The sequence below is a fragment of the Nuphar pumila genome, chromosome 5 (genome assembly GCF_984573655.1).
Source record: "Nuphar pumila chromosome 5, dmNupPumi1.hap1.1, whole genome shotgun sequence".
Classification (NCBI taxonomy): domain Eukaryota; kingdom Viridiplantae; phylum Streptophyta; class Magnoliopsida; order Nymphaeales; family Nymphaeaceae; genus Nuphar; species Nuphar pumila.
The window spans coordinates 127,873,674-127,896,576 of NC_143253.1; the positions used below are offsets into that span (position 1 = coordinate 127,873,674).

The 22,903-nt window shown below is 41.6% G+C and overlaps 1 protein-coding gene across 1 annotated transcript; it reads left to right on the forward strand.

Moving 5' to 3' along the window:
- The first annotated feature begins 953 nt into the window (after window positions 1–953).
- On the forward strand, window positions 954–6,833 carry LOC149838639 (uncharacterized). Its single transcript, XM_090006720.1, has 5 exons — window positions 954–1,117; window positions 1,264–2,841; window positions 3,963–4,348; window positions 5,027–5,087; window positions 5,875–6,833. Exons 2-5 carry the CDS (start codon window positions 1,441–1,443, stop codon window positions 6,457–6,459), a joined length of 2,433 nt encoding a protein of 810 aa, XP_089862846.1. The 5' UTR covers window positions 954–1,117; window positions 1,264–1,440; the 3' UTR covers window positions 6,460–6,833.
- The last annotated feature ends 16,070 nt before the right edge of the window (window positions 6,834–22,903 follow it).

A 22,903-nucleotide genomic window follows, 5' to 3' on the forward strand; every position in this document is an offset into this window, starting at 1 on the left:
CAATCGTTGACTCTAAATTTTTAAAAAAAATGACGGTCATGGGGTTTGACTTTATAGATGACGAACTGTCCAATTACCGATATTTTGATATTATTTTAGTGACTGCAATTTTTACTTGATTTAGTAAAAAAAGTCAAATTTGATTTAATAAGAATCGACCCTTGAATCATAATTTTTCAAGGGTTCTCCCATCAGAGCTACAAAACTCTGTTGGCCAGCTCATGACTCAGCCAAATCATCTTGTATCGGCATAAAACCGATTTAATTAATCAGTATGAGCTAGTAAGGATTAAACTCGGCTGAGTCTTAACATTGACTCCATCGACTCTGCCAAATCTTATCTACAAGTTTTTTTTTTTTTTTTTTAAGTTATGATATTATGATTAAGCAGGTCAAGTGTGGGCGATCCGAGACCGAGTTCTTTGGTACGAACCATGTTCCAAAAAGGATGAGTTACTAGCAACAGTGTCCTCCATTTCATGGTTGCTCATTTCTTTGACAAGAGTAAAACAGTAAAAAGTACGTGGCTGATTATGGCACAGTAAAAACCATAGGACTAGACAGTGATATCAACAAATGCTAAGGGCACTCATGATATTTTCTTACCCCTCAACGAAAAAAAAAAAAGACAAAGTCATGGCCAGGAGAAAAGGGGTATGTCTGTCATAGATGAAAATCTTTCTGAAACCTTTTTTTTTTTTTCTCCCTTTTGTATATATCATCATTGGGGGAGAGACGTCATTACAGGCTACAAGTGAGGGTGTATATGTCATTTAGGTTTTATTATGGTGAGTGGGTTGTGAGGGAAGAAAGAGAACAGCGACCTTTTCCTGCTGTCTGTTGATCAGTCTCGACCCTTCATTTCTCTTTTCCTTTACTCTTGCATCATTTTCAGAAGGTGATGGTCTATTTCCTCTGCAAGGAGAGAGATGCACACATAGGTTAGATCAATAGGTTAGAGAGAGAGAGAGAGAGGGAGAGTAGCCTGGAACCAAGGAAGAGAGCAAAGAGAGAATAAAAAAAAGAAAAAGGAAAAAAAATATAAAGCTACTCGTCAGAAAGACAACGATGGATGTGTTTTATGGCTCCCGGACGGCCCCCTGCAACTCCTCATGAGGTAACATCCCCCCGACCCTAGTGAGAGAAAACGATGATAGCCCCGTCTTGTATTTGTTTCCTGTCACTCTTGATGAAAACCAAGTATGGGCTCTATCTTACCTCCTCTAACACCAATCTCCCTTTCTTCCCTTGTTTGTTTGCCAGGCAAACCCTTGGCAGATGACATGGTGGTACTAGATCCACTACTACAATCAACATCATCCCCACCACCACCGTCTTCGCGAAACCGTCCACAAAGGAAAGAAGAAGAAGGAAGAGGAGGAGCATCATCATCAAGCAAAAAGCAGTGGAGAGTAGGGTGTTAAAAAAGTGCACTATTCTATGTCCGAGAGCTTGCAAGAAGGATGCTTCGGATTCACAGATGCGTTTGGGAGGCCAAGAGTCCAGAGCCATCAACAACCCCAAATCCAAACACCCCACATCGCTCAGCAACTTCGCCGCGATAAATTGAGATTCTTTCCCGGGTCATCGAACTTCAACAACATCCTGGAAGATCATCATCACCGCCAGCAGCAACATCAGCAGCAGGAGCAAGATCCCCACATCCAAGGGTACGAGAGCACAAGCATGATGCTCTCAGAAATGTTCAACTTCCAACAAGGAGCGGATCTGCTTGGGATCCCATCCCATCTCCATGGGAAGCATGGAAATCTTGTGAATTGGAGGAGTCACAACAGTAACAACAGCAACAGCATCACCAATGATTGGTACAACGCTAGTAGGCAAGGGGTCTTGAACCTACACCCTCACTTGGCCTCTTTGGGAGTATCAAAGGAAAGTGGTAGCAATAATAACCACACTAGCCATGATGATGATCAGGATAATATCAATAATAATGACAGTAATACCAATAACCATGGCAACACTAGCAATAGGCAAGAGAATAATAGCGGTAATAATATGGGGCATCATCAGATTTCCAGCATCAATGCAGATGCAGCAGCCATGCAGCTGTTCCTGATGAACCCGGAGCCGGAGCAGCCTTCAGCACCATTACACATGCTGCTCCCCACCCCATCTCCGGACGCTCATCAACTCCAGCAACTGCACCCAAATTTCTCGCCGACAACAGTCTTCCCGCCGACTGCCAACAACACGATTCCCGCCGCTGTGCAGCTACAACAGTTGAATTGGGGAGCCGGCTCCAGCAGTGGGGGGAAGTTGGGGAATTGGGGAGGAGGAGGAGCAGAAGGAGGGAAGATAGCAGAGAATCAGGGGCTTTCGCTATCTCTATCATCTTTGCAGCACCTCGAAGCGGCCATGCAAGGAGGGGAAACAACCGCTGCAGCGGTCGCTGGAGGGAAGGGGGAGGAATTGAGAATGGATGGTGTTGTTTACTACCCTGGGTTATATGCCCTCAAGGGTGGTATTGTGACCAATGGTGGTGTTGGTGCTAGTGGTAGCGGTTCTAGTGTGCCGGGCCTTCAGGCTCTCCAGGTTCACCTGGGCACGAGCCCATTGGCCTCGGTCTCGATCCATTCATCTATGATCCTAAGAAACTCAAAGTATCTAAGAGCCGCACAAGAGCTGTTGGAAGAGTTTTGCAGCGTGGGGAGGGGGCAGATGAAAAGTAGAAGGCAAGGGAAGCAAGAGAATACTAAATGGGCATCTACCAACAACATGGAGGACTCCAACCCTTCCTCCTCTCACCCCACACTATCTTCTTCAGATAGATTTGAGCACCAAAGAAAGAAGACCAAACTCCTTTCAATGCTAGATGAGGTCAGCCTCTCTCTCTCTCATTGGTGGCACAGACTTTGTTGCCGGATTCCGGCGGCCGGACTAATTGGGGGTGATGGGATTTGGTGGGTAATGCGGTAAACTTGTTTTTTTACTATTTGGGGGAACTGGTTGTACTTGGGAATTTTAGGTGTAGGGTTTAAGGTAGGTCCAATGAGAAACGACGGCCCTTGATTGGGAAGAGAACTAAAAATATGAGTGTTGTTAGGATCAGAAGAGGCACAAAGGCTGCTATTTCGACAAATTTCATAGGCCTGCAGAACGAAGCGATCTGATTTTACATCTCAGGGTTGACCGCTTGTAGGAAAAAAATGAATAAAAACAAATGGCCGGGGATTATTCCTCTCCACCCCACTCAATCTTTCCTTCTTCAATCTCTAGACTTCTTCTTTGCTTCTGTATTTGGTCTTATTAATTTGTTACTTGGGCACCCTTTTTCCTATTCTATACCTTCTGCCTTTCTATAATGCCCCCAAAGTAACTGAGAAATGCAGGTTGGTTGTTAAGCCTGCAAAAGATCATGGAAATAGTGCTACATGTGGGTTTTTTTCATTTTCTTTTATTACTTATTTAAAAACCTTTGGACTGTGATTTATTTTCGTTTAAATAAAAAAATACAAAAACCCACTTCATTTTCTTCTTCTTCTTGATATAACACATGATTTTTAAGACTTCTTCGATTCTGGCCTTTTTAAATTTTAAATTTTAAATTTTAAATTTTGTTGTTGGATACTCATATGGTTAGAAGCTTCTTATTATCGTCCATGTATGCTCTTTAGTCATTGTCGGCTGTGTAGATTAGATACAAGATGGTATCATTTTTTTTCTTTTTATTTAAACTTTGGAAGAAGATTGGCATTCAATCATTGTTTATGCATTCTTTATTATATTTTGAAAATTTTCTTCTTCTGATTTTGTTGATACGTGGTGTAACCGCACTACCTTATTTTTTTTACTAAACTAAGTGCACTACTTGTAAAAACCATTTTCTTTTAATCCTGTTGAGACATTACGTGCGCTGTTGCCTTTTATTCATGTTTTTCTCTTTTTTTCTGTTTTTATTCATCTTCTTGCTGATTAGTGGTTTGTGATGTCGGTTTCAGGTGAATAGAAGATACAACCATTACTGCGAACAGATGCAGCAGGTGATGAACTCATTCGACTCGGTGTTGGGGATCGGCGCAGCATTGCCGTATACATCCCTAGCTCAGAAGGCCATGTCTAGGCACTTCAGATGCTTGAGGGATGCAATAGCCGGCCAGCTGAAGATAACAAGTGAGCTCCTTGGAGAGAAGGATGTGGGAGGGTCGACAGGAATCACTAAAGGAGAGACACCAAGGCTTCGTCTTCTAGAGCAAAGCCTGAGGCAACAAAGAGCTTTCCACCAGATTGGTATGATGGAGCAGGAGGCATGGCGCCCTCAGAGAGGACTTCCAGAGCGTTCTGTTACCATTCTTAGAGCCTGGCTATTCGAACACTTCCTTCATCCGTATGTTCTCCCTCTTCCCTCTTCACAATTCTTTTAGAGAGAGTCAGTTCTTGTAGAGAGTGAAATTCACAATTTTTTTGGAGAGGGAGAGATTCACAATTCTTTTGGAGAGAGAAGTTCACAATTCTGTTAGAGAGGGAAAGATTCACAACTTTTTTAGAGACAGAGAGTACCATGAAATATCCTGTTATTTCTGTGCTGCCTTTATTTTCTCACATGGATGATGTTTATGTCTCACGTATATATGGAAGACCCATGTCATTTCAAACCGAATTTGGCATATTTCAGATGCTGAAATTTTGAAATATTGAATGTTACCTCTGCTTTTATCATGATCGATTCAATTCAAAAGACCCACCCTTTTCCTTTTAGGAGGATAACAACAATAATTATTGCAATATTATATTACCGTAGCAGCAGTAGTTGTAGTAGTAGTAGGCTAGTAGCAGCAGTAGCAGTGGTAATTATGATAAACCGCAGTAGTAATAATGATAAAGCCTGTTTTTTTCCTTCCTTTAGTTTTGAAAAAGAGAGAAAAAAAGAGAGAAGGATTTATGATTGCTGCAGCATTTCATCAGTCATTAGTCCAAGTAGGATCGATCAATCATTCTCAAAGCTCAGACCCTTATGTATTGTTTTTCGCGTTGAGCCTGATGATCATCTTTCTCTTATTTCCAGGTACCCGAGTGACGCTGATAAGCATTTGCTGGCTCGACAGACCGGCCTATCCAGAAACCAGGTTCGTCATCTCTGTCTCAGAAGAAAAAAAAAAGTTAAAAAAAATGGTCAATTGACACTTGAATAAGGAAGCGAGGCTAAAAAGAAAAGAGTGAAAAAGATGACAAAAGAGTTTTCTGTTTCCTTTCTCCCCTGGGTTTTTCCTGGCACTGCAGGAAGAAGCATGAGAGATTCACTCAGAGATGGTTCTACTGCATTATAATATTTGTTTCACCCCGATTCAACCACAACTATGGTATATCAATATTCATTGTCAGCATCATGCTAACACCAAACCAAAAGATTGTTTCTTCTATTCTAGCAAGTCACTTTTTTTAGTGGGTACAAAAAACAATGGGTACATAGAGCCCATTTTTCTGTAGGGTTACTACTAGGGCTGCTTATGTTTCATCATACCTACACCTATAATAACAACAAAAACAATTAGCTTTTTTTATTCACATTTCCTAGGTGGATTCTTGTTAAAATATATTACATGAGGAATAGATAATACAACCCCCAATAAACAGACTTACTGATCGCATTTTCATCAAACCACTACAAATAAAAAATCTTCTGTTTGTGGCTATTGTTCCAAAAGCAAGAACAAGTCACAAACTGAAATGGGTATGCTAGATTTTCCGTGTAACCTCACTCGTCATTTTTACACATATTATTTTGCCTTTTTTTTTTTGGGGGGGGGGGGGGGAGGGGGGAGGAGGGCTATTGTTCCAAATGGAAGAAGAAGCAATACACTCAAATGGGTATGCAAGATACTACGAGTAGGCTCATGCTCGTCGCTGTTACAGGTCTCCAATTGGTTCATTAATGCCAGGGTCCGGTTGTGGAAACCCATGGTAGAAGATATGTACCAAGAAGAAGCCAAAGAAGGGGCAGCTGGTTTTGCAGCTGCCAGAGGATCAGCAGGAGCTGCAGAGGGTGCAGCGGCGTCAGGCGGCAAAAGATGCGATGTTAATACGGCAGAAAAGGATGAGACATCCAACCTTGCAGAGACCGCAATCAATAAACACCCCAATTTGGCAGCAACCCTTGTCAGCAGCAGCAGCAACCCTTCCGGCCAAACTGACGCCGGAAACACCCTCCTCGACGACTCCCCACCACCACCACCACATTCTGCTCCTCCGCTCTCCGGCGACTCCGACTCCTTCGACTTCTCGGACAGGATGGAGGTCGGCGCCCAGCCCGGTCTAGCCCCGCCCGTGGGATATGGCGGCAATGGGCTCTACCACGGGCGGGATCTGACCCACATTTCTCTCACGCTCGGCCTCCGGCACGCCGGCGGCTTGCCGGAGCAGAACCGGTTCACGGTGGGGCCGGGGGTTCAAAGCCGGGGAGAGCCAACTCCTCCGGGACTTCGCCGGTTAGCTAGCTAGCTTGGCCGCAGCTGGAACAGTGCAAGAACTTTCCGGTAGCCTGAATCCGAACCGGAGTCCGTCGTGGATGGGAGGATCCGGTAGCCGGGTACATCAGGTACGGTCTCCAGATACATATATATACGCTATATGTGCGTGTGATGTATGATGAAATTCTCTATTGAAAATATATCGTGTCGGAAAGACATGGTTGAAATACGTAGAATTGTAAGTTCTGTAACTTCTTTTAAACTTTGTTTTCAAGTGTAGGGGTGTATAATAGTAGATAGCTAGAACCCGTCATCATTATCATTTGTCTCTCTCTTTCTCTCTATATATATAACATAAAACTGAAAATATGAAAAGAAAAGTGTTAAAAGCTGTTCTTTTCATAATTTTTTGATATTTTCTCTTTAATCTAACCTCACGATCTACGTGTTTGGCTTTTTAAGAACCGTCACTTGAATCATCCTATTTTGATGGATTAACGAGATTTTTTAAGGCTTTAAAATCAATGGCTCATAATCTTCATAAATATTAAAGTATTAAAAAATCGTGTTTTTTCATAAAAAATATACAATCCAGTGGTTGATTTCTATCAAATTCACCATGCCATGCACATCCAGTGGTTGGATTTGCAAAAAAAGTGTTGAAAATGCCCATACTATAGTTTTCATATTTCAGTCTCTCTCTCTCTCTCTCTCTCTCTCTCTCTCTCTCTATATATATATATATATATATATATATAAAGAACTAAACATTTTAAGCCCTTTTTTCTTATTCTGCAGGGCTAGCCCCATAATTTCATGATAGATCTTAACCGTTAGATTATTTAGCAGGCTCGATTTAGTGAGAATTTACTCTTGGATCATGTTTTTTGACAAAATATATATTTTTATGAGCCCAAAAAAATTAATGCCTTGGTAGCCATTGATTTTGGATCATCCGAAAAACCTATATACCTGTCAAATTCCGATGATTCAAAAGCTAATTCCCACTAAAAACCTTATTGATCACATCTACGGTGTTAGATGTGAGAAAAAATACAAAAAAATTTGATTTTTAAATGGGCCTAACGGCTAGAACCAAACACATTATATATATATATATATATATATATATATATATATATATATATGGTGCTCTGGGAGCACCTACTTTCACTTACTAAAAATTATAGGTGTAGGTTGCATCTTTTCATTAGGACCTTAGAGATGTACTTAACAGTGTTAAAACAATTTATTTGATAAGAATCATGTTTTTTGGACATCAAAGTATGTTTTTTAAGTCTTGAAATTTTGGTAAATCGTAAGCCGTTGATTTTTGAAGATCTTAAAAAAACCTACATGTATGTTATAATCACATGATCAAAAACTTGTTTTTCACTAAATAATGATTGTAGATCGATCATATCTATAGCATCTGAAAATTTTTGAAATTTTGAAGCTTCTATCAGGTGGGAGTAGGTGCTCCAGGAGCACCCTATCATTACTAATATATATGAATCTTTGAGGATTAAATTTAGTATGAGCACGCTTTTTATTATTAAGATAACTAAACAAAATCGAGAGATTTAGTAGAATGGGATTTGGTGAATGGTATCATATACTTGAAGTGCATGATCAATTGAACGTTTTCATGGTTGCCGTTATCGCAGGTTATGCATGTATTAAGTTTTGTTTCATGAATTGAACTTTCCTTGATCTTACCTTGCTAGTTGCTGCACTAACAGTAACAGAATATGATATCATAATATGTTGGCTTTGCGTGATCCTCACGGGCTTTTGTTAAACAATTTTGTCTGGCCATACAGCATGATCAAATCTCCATTTTTGTGTTTTGTGTAGTTAATGATGGAAATAGCTATGTAGGCAGGATTTTTGTCAATTTAATAGAGTTCCCACGTCTTATCAACACTCTGCTGTTGGTATATACAATATCAGTTCCTTGGGGGTGCAATAATTCTCATTTAGGAGTTTCACTTGCAGGAATTTCCTCTCATTCAAGCATTTTTTTTCTTTTTTGGGGGGCTGGTGGGGGAGGGGCCAAAAGAAATAACGAAAAAAACAATTCATGGAAATATTTGAGATATTATTTTGCCATGAAAATTTTATAAACTTCTTTGGGATATGAAACGGTGAGAGTAGGAGTTAAGACGCTTTCAAGTTGCAGTTTTGGACTTGATGCTCTTATTATTTGGGTCGAATTCTTGACAGAAACGAGAAAGAACCAAATGATTATCAGATGGACATTCTCTATGCATAATATGTATCGCCACCCACTTTAAGTTTTTTGGAATATATTCATATTTGTCTGATTGATTGTATTCCTCTTGTTGGAAAAATATTCTTGTTTGTGGCTCTGTATCATGCCCTACACTATATCGATGGCTAAATAAATCAAAGAGAAAAGACGTTGCTCATGCTGCACATTGTACCATTGTCATCACTTGAAAAAAGATTATTCTTCCAGGAAAATGGCTTTGATGCATTCACGACATCTATGCCCACAATGGTTAATATCGTCTGCAATGTTAAGAGTAAACGACCAGTAACATGTTTAAATAAATGAATTGGGATAGAAACATTCTTTATGAAGTTCAAGCTGTTCTTGATATGTACTGAATAGTCGTCATCTTGGGTGCAAATAGTTGCTTAAAAGAATCCAAGTTGAGAGACGTCATGAGTTCGATGCCAAGGGTGTGCTTACTTTGCCAAAGTTGGGAGTACGGTCGGGGCCACGGTATACCTTAGTGGTTTTATATGTGGACTGCTGCATTAAGGTCTGCTGAGTTCACACATTCAGCTGGTTGCGGCCAATGAGAACTGGGTTTTGCGACCACGGATCCTATCATTTGACATAGGATGGGTTTCATCCTACATTCAACCCTAGCCGTCCAACCAGCGGTTAGGATTGGTCCACATTCTCACCTGGATGTGGACTGATCTTAACCTTCCAGATGCATCAGCTGGATGGCTAGGATCAACATAGGATTCCTTTATGTCAAAGGATGAGATCCTTTTTGGGTCCCCCCTCACATAGTTTGGGCTCCTATACTATGGCGTCCCAATGGTTAATCTTATTAAATTTGTAAATGCTTTCTGTATTCTATGCTGTCCCTGAGACATAATTCCGCTAGAAATCAGGCTAAAGCCAAAAGTCATATTTGTCAATATATATGCAATTAAATCAGAGTTGCCTGAAACTCCAGTTACATGTGGGATCATTTCCCGAGGAACTATTTCCAAATTCAGAAACCAAGCATTTCTGAAACTTGTGGAAAACTTCTAAAATGTCAGTGAGAAACTCGTTTGGCATCACATAAGAAACCTATTACTTTACGTGAGAAATTTGTTTCCCTTATTTGAAAAACATGGTTTTTGTACATTTTTTGCATGTGTCCGTTGAATCAAAAATTTATCTTTTAATAAAAAATCGAGATATGTGTTAATGTAGTGTATTGAATGAAATGGGAAATTTTCAAAATTTAATGTAACTACATTATTTTTTCTTGATTTTTATTGTATTTAAATCTATGTTGCATTTAAATACTTTATTTATCATATTTAATATTTTATTAAATGTAAGCTGATTATGCACCCATTTATATAAAATATAACCAACTTCATAATAATTGTATGGTTGTCATCATTGTGGTCATGTATTTTATAAAAATAATTTTATTAATTCTTGCTATTTGTCATAATATTAGTAAAAAAAATAAAGTTGGTGTAAACTTATAATATTTTTCATGCATATTACCGACATTTTCACTTTTGCTCTGCACACACACACACACACACACACACACATATATATATATATATATATATATATATATATATATATATATATATATATATATATATATATATATATATTCCCTTGCTGTTTCACATGAACTTTAGAAAGTCTTGTTTCCCGTTTCTGTTTCCCAATAAGTTTCTCAGTTTTTATTGCTGCCTGACAACCTTGAATGAAACAATGAAAAGTGTAGCCTCTCTGTACAAACTCAGGCATTCGGGTTGAAGTGCTTTTATCGTAAACCATGAGAAAATGAAAGGAAATGCAACCTCAGAAAAAGACAAAAGAAAATTTTCTTATTCGCATGTATCTTGTGTGCGCACACATGTTTCTTCACTTTTTTCCTTTTTCCAATCGAACAAATAAGGTGGAATGGAGTTGTGCGCGCGCATGAGAGAGAGAGAGAACATTTAACATTTAACATTACCAAAATGCATCCAACAGAATATTGGATGAGAGAAGAACATAGGAGTAAGACGGCCATAATCTAGATGGTGACTGTGCACAGTTCAGAGTACAAGCTAATCAAACCCCCGTCTCTACTATATAATTGAAAAGCCAGATACACATCAGACATAATCTGCTGGCAAAGCCTTCCAAAATCGAATTTGATACCCCTGAAGAAGATGTCATTTCTTTCAGTCCAGATCACCCACCATGCTGAAAATAACCATACCCGCCTCAATAATCTCCCTTTATTTTTGTGTCGTAAAATCATGGGACCAAGTAAGAGGTCCCGAATAACGAAACTTGGATGAATTTGAACAGACAATGCACCCCAAGTTTGAAAAAATAGGTCTAGAACGACCGGGCAAAACCAAAATAGGTGAGTCGTGTCCTCTTCTGCCTTCTCGCAAAAAACACACATTCTAAGAAATTGAAGCCCTTGTTTCCTGACATTAGTCTGGGTTTTAACACGATCCAGAGCCACTAGCCACGCCAAAGCTTTGGCCCTTGGAGCGGGCCTCTTACCTCACATACAATCAGTGGGAAATCAGTCCATCCCAGAAGGCAACAAGGAATGGTAAACTTGCTTAATGAAGAACTTATTTTCGTTCGCAATGGCCCAGTGAAGCCATGGGCAGCCATGGACAGGCCTAACATCCCTGCCACTGAAGAAGCGAAGTGTCTTCCACCACTCCAGCCAGAGGACGAATGACACACTAAACTGGGCGTCGAAAGAAGGGAGTCAGGTAGACTACCATACTTTTGCCTAACAAACGTAGCCCAAGGGGATGGAGATGTGGAAGCGACCCAGGCCCACTTCAAGACTAAAACGATACTTCTCTTTCTCAAAGCCGGAATCTCCAAGCCACCTCGCTGCCTCGAGAGAACGATATGTTGCCAAGAAACAAGCTGGGACTTTTTGTGAGATGCATTCCTAGACCAAAGGAAGTGCGAGAGCAAACGGTTCATCGTTTGTTTTACTGTCATCGGTATAATGGACATGCTCATAAAAAAATTTGGTAATCGGGCCAAAACATGTCGTATTAGCGTCAATCAGCCTGCAAAAGATAAATATCGGGCCTTTCAAGATTACAATCTTCCTTGCACCCGCTCTATAGTAGACATCCAAGACGAAATTCCTAACGGCTACAGTGAGTGCAACAATAGACCCAAGAAATTAATTGGAAGGTCTGATGTCGAGCAGTTAAAGATCCTTACAACAGTCGATTGGAGGAGAGGGTCAGCATTGAGTAAGACCAGAGCACACTTACTTTCATTCAGGCGAAGGCCTGAAATTATAGCGAAGACTTTAATAATGAAGCACAACCTAGACATTTGATTAACATTTGCATGACCAAATATTATAGTATTGTCTGCATATTGAATGGTGTGACCAACAAAACCAAGAATGCCCAAAGAATCCAAGAAGCATGTCTGTTCTCCCATTTTCATGAGAATAGGTAAACCATCTATCGCGATATTAAAAAGGATAGGAGCTAGGGGACAACCCTGTCACACACCTCTAGCCAACTTGAATTCTTTCCCTCTCAGTCCATTGATGCAAATCGATGACACAAATTTTGTGATCACTCTATAACCCATGCTATAAATCGGCAGCCCAACCCCATATTTGTCAAAGATTCAATCAGAAAATCCCATGCCAGACTATCATAAGCCTTGTGAAAATCCAATTTTAGCAAGAAGTATGGTGCTCCAGTCGACTCTAGAGAGTGAAAAAGCTCATTTGCACAAATAAAAGACCCTTGCAAACTTCGACTTGGAATAAAAGCCCCTTGGTTCAGAGAGACAAGTTGATCAATGACAGCGCGCAACCGATTAGCCAACACCTTAGATAAAATATGATACAAAGCACCCATCACCGAAATTGGCCTGAAGTTGGATATGTCTGACGCCCCTTGCCTATTAGGAATTAAAGAGATGACTGCCACATGGTATGGTTTAGGCAACCTTGCATTACGATAGAATTCATCGAACAAGTGGAGCATGTCAGTTTTAACAAATGACCAAAAGGCTTTGAAGAAGTTGATGTGGAAACCATCAAGGCCTGGGGTCTTCCATCCCGAAAGGCCGCTAATAGCATTAGAAATCTCAACTTTGGTGAATCGAGCCTGCATAGGAACTAATTGGTTTGCCGACAACTGCTTATAACCCATACCGTCGATGACCCCCTCAATGCCTAAGTCGGCCGAATACAACCTGGAGAAATAAAAAGTAATAACTGGCAGGCAATTTTGCTGACCAAACTAGCATCTATCGATTTTGACTGAAAGGAATTGGTTCTTATTATATTTATTTAATGTGTTCATGTGAAAAAATTGTGTATTATCATCACCATTAGCCAACCATGCAACTCTGGCCCTCAACTTCCATCTAAGCTCATCTCATACTCTCCATTCTGCAACGAGAGCAGAGAGGACGATGATAGCTCCTGCATCTGAAGCACTTGACCTCCGGCACACCATCAAGATTGACATGACGTTGGGCTAGAGTAGAGAGCGCAGCTTCCCACTGACCGATGAACCTAAACTTGTTCAGGTTATTAAAGCTGAGTCATTCCTTAATACATTGTCGAAGACGAAGAAGCTTTGAGTGGATGCAAAAGGCTGCCCAAAATCCCATAGCAGGTTGTGCCCACGATTGTCCAACCAACTGATGAAAGTCTGGCACACGAAACCACCACTCCTCAAAGAAGAACCTATGACACACTTTGAAGCCTGCGCCCCAAGAAACAATCAGTTATCCATAATCAAACAGGTTCCGCAACAGCAGACATGCAGTGACATCCGAGACTGTGTGAAATAGTTCTCAGAAGAGAAATACATGATCAAGTATCCACTTTCAAGGGCGAGACCTCATATTTGACCACGAGAATTGCTCCCCCCCAAGAGGCACCGAGTAAAGCTGGTTTCGCCAAACAAACTCCTGAAACCCCTAATGGAGGGATTGAGAAGAACTGATAGACTAGAATCTTGCGTGGACAACAAGCAATTGAAATCTCTTCCTAAACAGTGAAGAACTCCAAATGTATCCAAAACTCGATCCAAGTCAGCCCAAAAAGTTGGTCGCGAGGTAGACACGACAGGGTCATACACAAAGGTGAAGATGGTATCTTGTAGCGACGACAACAAGTTTGTAGAAAGTGAGATGAAATAATGACCAATATCCACTATCGCCACCTTAAGAGAAGCTTTCCAAAGAACCAGGATGCCCTCAGCAAACCCAACGGCCGATTTAAAAGCATATACCGTGCATCTCCATAAGTAAGACACCACTGATAACGAAATATCCTTTATTTTGGTTTCACAAATTGCAACGACGTTCGGACTTTCATATCTAATCCAATTAGCTAAAAACAAGCGCTTACCGGAGCAATTCATGCCCCTAATATTTCAAATATACATCTTCATGATAAATAATCAGGCAACATCCTAGGACGCCTTTGCCTGACTGAGCGTCGAACTAAGCTAGAGCCATCTTCTTAAAGCTTGGCTTGCGAACGGGCCATTGATTTAGCTCTACGAAGACTATTTGAGACCCTGACCGTCGATCATGCTCGAGAAACAATCTGTTGCTGGATCGAAGAAAGCTGCCCAAGTGAAATCTGCACTCTTAGTGCTCACGCAACCTCGGTAAAGGACATACCGCATATGTCGAACATGTCATCGACCCCCTGCAACCCACCCCCAGAACCTAACAAATCTGAGCAAGGTTGTGGATAGATGGGTTGCAAGCAGGAGACCCCCGAGCCCCCCTGAACAGACACTCTGAGAATCTCTACAAGACATCCCCCATCTTGACCTGGCAGACAGTTCGTCGAACATAGAAAGTGGGTTTTGTTGCGGCATGAAAGGTGAAAATGAGACCATGCATGTAAAACTAAAAAAGCACGTTGGGGCAGACCCCATGCACACCTGGACACCTTTGCACGGTAGGAATAACGTCATAATATGAAGGGTAGAATCAGCAAAACAAAAGATCCCATGATCGTCAAAAAATGAATGGGCCCAGGATCCATCATGGGCGATAAATGCAGCATAACTCCTGGAAGCAAGATCGTGCTAGCGGCCCAAGAGTCGAAGAGGCAAACCGGATGAATGTATAGAGTCTGAAGAATTCTCAACGCAAGTGGACCCACACTCCATCTCGAGAACAGTCGTACTCATTAACTCGTCAGGGCGAATATGACAACTTGACGACTGAGAATGACTCTTCTCGATGGTCACTCCGGGATACGAGCGGTAGAACTCCGATGAACGACCGACCTCACAGGACAAATAGATGGCACCAGATATCTTCAACGGGACCCAGAGCGATCCTATCTTTACCACAAAAAATGGATAGGTGTCTGCCTCCAAGGGATATACTTGCGCAACATCACAAAAAGATACAACGGGCCGACGAGGAGCAGGGACCCGGTGCCTAGCCTGTGGTGAAGGTTCCGACATACGAGACTCACCGGAGAGGCAAACAATACGTTGAATTCTTGAATTATCTGAGCCACACCTGTGATAGAAAACTCTTGAATGAAAGTTATGATTGAAACAAACAGGACACCACCAGTCCCTTGGCTTAGCCCAACACACATCCACCCGTCGCCTAAGGTTGCAGAAAAAAGGTTGTCACGCCGGCCAAACTAGAGTCCACCCCTCTAATACATCCTTGTTGGAGCACGATCGGAAAAAAAGGAGCATTAAGCGACCCCTAAATCCCATTGTCTTCCAGAGCTTTTTGGCGAAGAGACTTAACAAACCATCGAACGTCCCCTAAAACAAGCACTCATCCACGCAAGCCGCAGACCAAGAACCCAGATAAGAATGCGAAGAATCCTTGAGACAACCTGAACGGGACCCTAATCGGAGCCCCCCACTTTCGGAGCGACACTGCGAAGGCCCAAGAATTAATCCCATCTGCCAACTCCAGGAGCGCCTCTTTGTTGTGAGAAACTGATCGACTACAAGAGAGACTCCAAAACCGATCGGACCCCGTGGCTTGCCTCTCATCACCAGAGAGAGAGAGAGAGAGAGAGAGAGAGAGAGAGAGAGAGAGAGAACATTCACCATTCAACATTACCAAAATACATCCAACAGAATATTGGATGGGAGAGAAACAAAAGAGAAACATAAGAGCAAAACAGCCACAATCTAGATGGTGATTGTGCATAGATCAGAGTACAAGCAGATCAGCCCCTCCCCCCCTACTATGTAATTTAAGAGCCAGATACACATCAGACATGACCCGTTGTCGAAGCCTTCCGAAATCGAATTTGATGCCCTTGAAGAAGATGTCGTTTCTTTCAGTCCATATGACCCACCATGCTGAAAGCAACCAAACCCGCCACAATAATCTCCATTTTTTTTTGTCGTACAATCCTGGGACCAAGCAAGAGGTCCCGAATAACAGAACACGGTCGAGTTTAAACAGATGGTGCACCTCAAGTTTGAAAAAACAAGTCTAGAACGATCGGACAGAGCCAAAATAGGTGAGTCATGTCCTCTACAACCTTCTCGCAAAGAACGCACATGCTTGAAAATTGAATCCCCCATTTCCTGACATTAATTTGGGTTTGAACACGATCCAAAGCCACAAGTCACGCCAAAGCTTTTGCCCTTGGAGCTGGCCTCTTACCCCACATACAATAACTGGGAAACCAGTCTATTCGGATGGCAACAAGGAATGGTAAACTTGCTTAATGGAGAACCTATCTCCGCTCGCCATGGCCCAGTGAAGCCACGACAGACCATGAACAGGCCTAAGATCTCTGCCACTGAAGGACCGAAGTGTCTTCCGCCACTCCAGCCAGAGGGACAAATGACACACTGAACTGGGCATGGAAAGAAGGGAGTCGTGTAGACTACCATATTTTTGCCTAACAAACGTAACCCAAGAAGATTGAGATGTGGAAGCTTCTCAAGCCCACTTCAAGACTAAAATGATGCTCCTCTTTCTCAGAGTTGGAATATTTAAGCTGCCTCGCTGCCTCGGGAGAATGATCTGTTACCAAGAAACAAGTGGGTACTTTTTGTGCGGCACATTCCCAGACCAAAGGAAGTGCGAAAGCAAACGGTTAATCATCTGTTCTACTGTCGTCGGTATAATGGACATGCTCATTTGAAACTCTGGTAATCAGGCTAAAACATGGCAAATGAGCATCAATGGTCCTGCAAAAGATAAATATCGAGCCTTCCAACCCTACAATCTCCCTTGCACCCGCTCTATGGTAGACATCCAAGCAGAAGTTCCCACTGACTGCAGAGAGTGCAACAATAGACCCAAGAAATTGACAAGAAGGTCGAATATTGGGCAGTTGAAGATCCTTGCAGCAGCCGATTGGAGAAGAGGGCCATCATTGAGTAAGACCATAGCGCACTTACTCTCGTTCAGGCGAAGGCCTGAAATTGCAGCGAAGACTTTAATAATGAAGTACAACCTGGACATTTGATTAACATTTGCATGTCCAAATATTAAAGTATCGTCTGCATATTGAATTGTGTGACCAACAAAACCAGGAATGCCCAAGGATTCCAAGAAGCCTGTTTGTTCTGCCCTTTTCATGAGAATAGGTAAACCATCTGTCGCGATATTAAAAAGGATAGGTGCTAGAGGACAATCCTATCGTACACCTCTAGCCAACTTGAATTCTTTCCCTCTCATTCCATTGATGCAAACTAATGATATTGATTTTGTGACCAACTCCTTAACCCATGCTATAAACCGGTTGCCAAACCCCATGTTTGTTAGAGATTCAATCAGAAAATCTCATGCCAGACTGTCATAAGCCTTGTGAAAATCCAATTTTAGCATGAAGTGCGGTGATCCAATCGACTGTAAAGAGTGAAGAAGCTCAGTTGCACAAATAAAAGGTCCTTGCAAACTTCGACCTGAAATAAAAGCACCCTAATTTGGAGAAACAAGTTGATCAATGTCAGCGCGCAACCGATTAGCCAACACCTTAGATATAATGTGATACAGAGCACCCATCACCGAAATCGGCCTGAAGTTGGATATGTCTGACACCCCTTGCCTCTTAGGAATCAAAGCGATGACTGCCACATGATATGGTTTAGGCAACCTCGCATTATGATAGAATTCATCGAACAAGTGGAGCAGGTCAGTTTTAACACTTGACCAAAATGCTTTAAAGAAGTCAATGTGAAAACCATCAAGGCCTGGTGCCTTCCATCCCGATAGTTCGCTAATAGCATTCAAAATCTCCACTTCAGTGAATCTAACCTGCCAAGAAACAGATTGGTTTGCCGCCAACCGCTTATAGCCCATATCGCCGATGACCCCCCCGACGCCTAAGTCGGTCGAATACAACCTGGAGAAATAAGAAGTAATAGTTGGCAGGCAATTGTGCAGACCAAATTGGCATCCATCGATCTCGATCGAAAGTATATGGTTCTTACTGTATTTATTTAATGCGTTCATATGAAAAAATCATGTATTATCATCGCCATTAGCAAACCATGCAACTCTAGCCCTCAACTTCCATCTAAGCTCATCTCATGCTCTCCATTCTGCAATGAGAGCAGAGAGGACGACAATATGCTCCTGTAGCTGAAGTACTTGACCCTCCGATACACCAACAAGATCGACCTGACGTTGGGCCAAATCGAAGAGCTCGACTTCCCACTGGCCGATGAACCTAAACTTGTTCAGGTTATTAAAACTTAGTCATTCCTTAATACGTTGCCAAAGACGAAGAAGCTTAGCATGGATGCGGATGGCCACCCAAGATCCCGTAGCAGGTTGAGCCCACGATTGTCGTACCAACTGCTGAAAGTCTGGCACCTGAAGCCACTACTCCTCAAAGAAGAACATACGACACGCCTTGAAGCCTGCGCCCCACGAAACAGTCATTTATCCATGATCGGACATGGTCCACAGCAGCAGACAAACAGTGACATCCGGAACTGCGTGAAATAGTTCTGAGGAGAGAAAAACATGATCAAATATCCGCAAGTAAGGACGAAACCTCATATTTGACCACGAGAATTGCTCTCCCACATGAGGTACTGAGTAAAGTTGGTTCCGCCGAACAAGCTCCTGAAAACCCCTAATGGAGGGGTTGAGAAGAACCGGTAAATTAGAATCCTCTGTTGACAACAGGTAATTGAAATCCCCTCCTAAACACTGAAGAGCTCCAAATATAACCAGAACTCGAGAGAGTACAGAGAGAGACCTCTGAATCCTCTCTCTAGTTAGTCGACTAGTTACGCGAACAAAGACGGAGCCCCTGATGAGATATTTTTCCCTCCCTTTGTGAAAGAGCAGAAAGCTACGATCTATCTCGTCGAGAGAGAGAGAGAGATTACTACAGTTTAAGTAACAATCAAAATTGCTGTACATGGGTTTAAAACTTTGGGATGCCTTTATTTGAATAACTTCAAAGGCCAACAAGATGTGACAAGTTCACATCCATGTCTCGTTGCCCTTTGAAAATAATGAGTGCGAGTCATGTCAGAGTTAGAGTGCTGATGCCGTTCATCCATGGGTTGGACTCAGCATCTCTTAGATGGGTCCCACGTTTTTTTTTTCAGAACCGTTAATGCCCTAAATGAACGGCAATCTAGAATTTGCAAGATGAACGGTTGAAAACATTTGGATGGGGTTCATCGCATGGACCAACGGCAACAGAGCGATCTCTAACGGATCAGAGGTCTCTCTGACCAGATATGCGCACACGAAAAAATGTGGCAGTTATTCAAAGCAATAATAAGGGTCGTAAGCAGTGCATTAAACATCTACATTTTTAGTTGTTTGAACATCTCATTACTTGGGATGCAGCAGTCAATTAAGAGGTCCTTCTTCTTGAGCTGGGTGGGATGTGTTGGGCTGGGCAAATGTCAATTAACCGTACCTGCATTTTTTCCGTTTTCTGCTGCATTTTTACTGTTTTCCGCTGTAATTTGCTGCTAGTTTTTTACTGTTTTTATGATTGTGCTCGAAACCTTGGTGATTGCTTTGTTCAATCCAGAAATTGAATCCAGTACGAAAACCAGATCTAGTGTAGCCATAAGGTTTCACGTATGAAACCCCAAGGGACCACAAACACTGTAGTGGGGCTCATGACTCATAGAATACCCAACGCAGTTGGGAGTCCAAGAGTCATAAACATAGTTGTGGGCCTATATCTCATTAGATTTTTATCTTTGAGAATTCAAAAGTTCACGAATGGCTGAGAAACGGCTACCCAAGGGAGGCTAATTATACCTAGCCCTTGCGTTTAGCAAGAAGTAAGAGCACACAAAAAAATCTGAATCTGAGTTTCATCCGTGTCAAATTCATCAATCCAAACTCCTTCTCTCTTCACTCTAGTTTTTCTCTCCTCCCTCACGCTATTGTGCACACCATGGTCTCAGAATTCCAACAGTGGTATGAGAGCGGCCTTTGCTGCCAGTGTGAAGCAGCTGCAAGCACCAGGCGACCGAGCATCGCCTAAGCCTTTCGGTAAGCGGTGACATTGCGAAAGGATGTGTCTTGCGATGTTGCTGGAGAGAAGCTGATGTAGAGAGGACCTTTTGGCGGAGGAGTGCTCCGGGGGATCAACAGACCAGTGACCTTCGCTGCCGGCAATAGAGTTCTGCATAAGAGCAGAGGATCTCCGTCGAACGGCCAGAACGGCTCGTGATCAGATACCCGATGGCCCTTTTCTTTTATCTACCAGTATTAGCAGCCTGCAGGGAATGAACGGATGCCACCAGGAGGAGGTGATGCCTCGGGGCACTGGAGAACTCATGCCGCTTTGCCAACGCGATGGATATGTATGCTCAAGCATGGAAGGCGCTCTGCAAACAGTCGACGTTCGAGACACCAGAGGAGCCACTAGGATCCCGTTGTTGTTCGTTCGGCTCTTGGCCTTCTTGTCGAGATTCACTGGGGAGAACAATCGGCGGAAGCATCAGAGCATGCACCACAAGGCCGACATCAGGGTGGGCCCTCAAGGTGCATCCAGGTCAGCAACAAGCATTTGGGCTAGGACCGTGGAGTATTTCTGGCCAGTTACGTTCGAGGACAACCCCATGAATTCTTGCCTTCTGAATCCTTCGTCTGACATTCATGAAAATCCATCAAATTTTGATCAAGAGAGCAAAGCAAACAATTCTATTCAAGGTGTTGTGAGTGGCACTGGGCAAGGACGGCAACAGCGGGGTGGCGCTTGGGTGAGAGAGGCGGAGGAGAATGTTGAGAAAAATGCCTTTCTCCAAGTATAAATCAATGAAAGTAATGTAAATATGACAACAGAAAATAAAGAGGCACACAAGATTTACGTGGTTTCCTCAAACTGAGGTATGTCCACGGTGACCGATAGGTCAGCACCTTCCACTTTTATCAACCAAAAGATTACAAATACCAAAAGACATAAGCCTTACAAACACACAAAGGTGTAGCGAACAACAAGAAGAAAGACCTCACCGAATGTTCTGAAGAACTCACCAACCGAAGCAGTCCAGAAGAAGTGAAGAAGCACTCTTACAAAAAAACACGCACTCTACTGCCTTCTGAATAACACTATCTGCTCCTGTTAAAAAGGTACGCACACACGGCCTGCAGAAAAAATGCTCTCTGTTCTACAGAAGAACAAAGCACACATACACGACACAACTTTGCTACCTGCTAAAACCTCTGCACTACTGCAAAAAAACCAAGTACTCTGATGTTACAACGGCTGTATGCGCACACAACCCATACACTCTTTTAAAAGGTGTCAGCCATAGCATTTAATGAATAGAGGGAATATGAACAGTCGTAGTGACCTCCAAGGTCGCATCCTGGAAAATCCTTCAAGTAATAAAGGCATATGGCAGTACTGATGACTGGAATTAATGTCAGTCACTCAAAAAAGGTAATTTCATCATGTGAATGGGCCCCACTAAAGAGGGAAACCCAACAGAGAGAACACCCAGTTGTCGATGTTAGGGGCAGTGTTGAGAATCATTGTTGAAGATGGTGGAGACCCCCTCCATTGGACAGGCGAGCCCCTGCGACCCGCCCTACAGTTGCTGGAAACTACGGTGGTGGTCGCGAAGGAAAAGGTGGAAAATAAAAAAATGAAAAAGAAGATAATGCAAGAGGGCTTAGGGTTTGGAAAAAATGAGAAACTCAATTCTTTCAGCCTTGTACAATTTTTAGTTTTGCCTCCTTCCTTTTTCTAATAATTTTTGTTGTATACTTTTGTTAAAGTTACTTACAGATCTACGCTCTATGTAGATTATTTTGGTTGTACCATTTGTTTTACACAATAGAAGCCTCCATTTTTTGAGAAATTTCATAAACATACATGCTCTGTGAAAAATATCTAAGACATGGCTGATATCTTTAATTGTTCTAGAACAACCCCATAAACTTTTTTGAAATTGCAAAAAAACACTAAAATTTTTGTTTAACGCAAAAAGTTTTGAAAATTTTGTTTGTGTTCTAGTTTGTTGTTTTTTCCCAAAATTGCCTTCTAACTTTTCTAATTTTTACAAAAAAACATCTCTGGTTTACAGAATACCTCCCAATGCTTTATCCAGATAGGTTTAGATCTATTATTTAGATCATGGAGTATTTTCATGAGTTCGATATTCGGTTAATTAAGGTAATATGCATCAAATTAAAAATAATAAATTTTTGTGATCCAAAAACACATGGTTGATTTGGTTTTCTTAGATTCAGTCATAATCTAGATTGGATCTCTCAGTCATAATCTAGATTGGATCTCTTCTCTGTTATGGGAGAAAGATTTTTTAGCATGCATCTATGTTAGATCCTGAAATACTGTGTGTAATTACAGTTTATTTTTTATATGTTTTATGATTTATTCATGTTTTGGATTATATTAATATATGGATCCGGTATGACTTAGTACGTATTGATTCAGATTTATAATGGATCTAGATAGATCCAATTGAATGAGCTTAAAACTAGTTGAATATTTTTTTATCCAGAAAATACTATTGAACATGCTTGCACTATTATCATGCTTGAATGGGTCATCTTATAATTTTTGATGTTATTTTTGGGTGTTGAATAAAATAACTCAATATAGATCAAATGATTGAGATCCAGTTTTGACTCAAAACTTATGGTGTGACATATACCTAGTTATGATTCGAATAAAATTTGCACACGATACAAGTGAGTTAGATACATATGAGATCTGAGAACATTCTATATCATTGCATTGCATGTGCCTAATGTTTGGTTTTAT

Bases quoted from the DNA above. Each gene is read 5' to 3' on its own strand.
- LOC149838639 (XM_090006720.1), top strand. From the start codon at position 1,441: ATGTCCGAGAGCTTGCAAGAAGGATGCTTCGGATTCACAGATGCGTTT. The intron at 2,842-3,962 runs GTCAGCCTCTCT...TGTCGGTTTCAG, and splicing joins TCCTTTCAATGCTAGATGAG to GTGAATAGAAGATACAACCA. The intron at 5,088-5,874 runs GTTCGTCATCTC...TCGCTGTTACAG, and splicing joins CCGGCCTATCCAGAAACCAG to GTCTCCAATTGGTTCATTAA.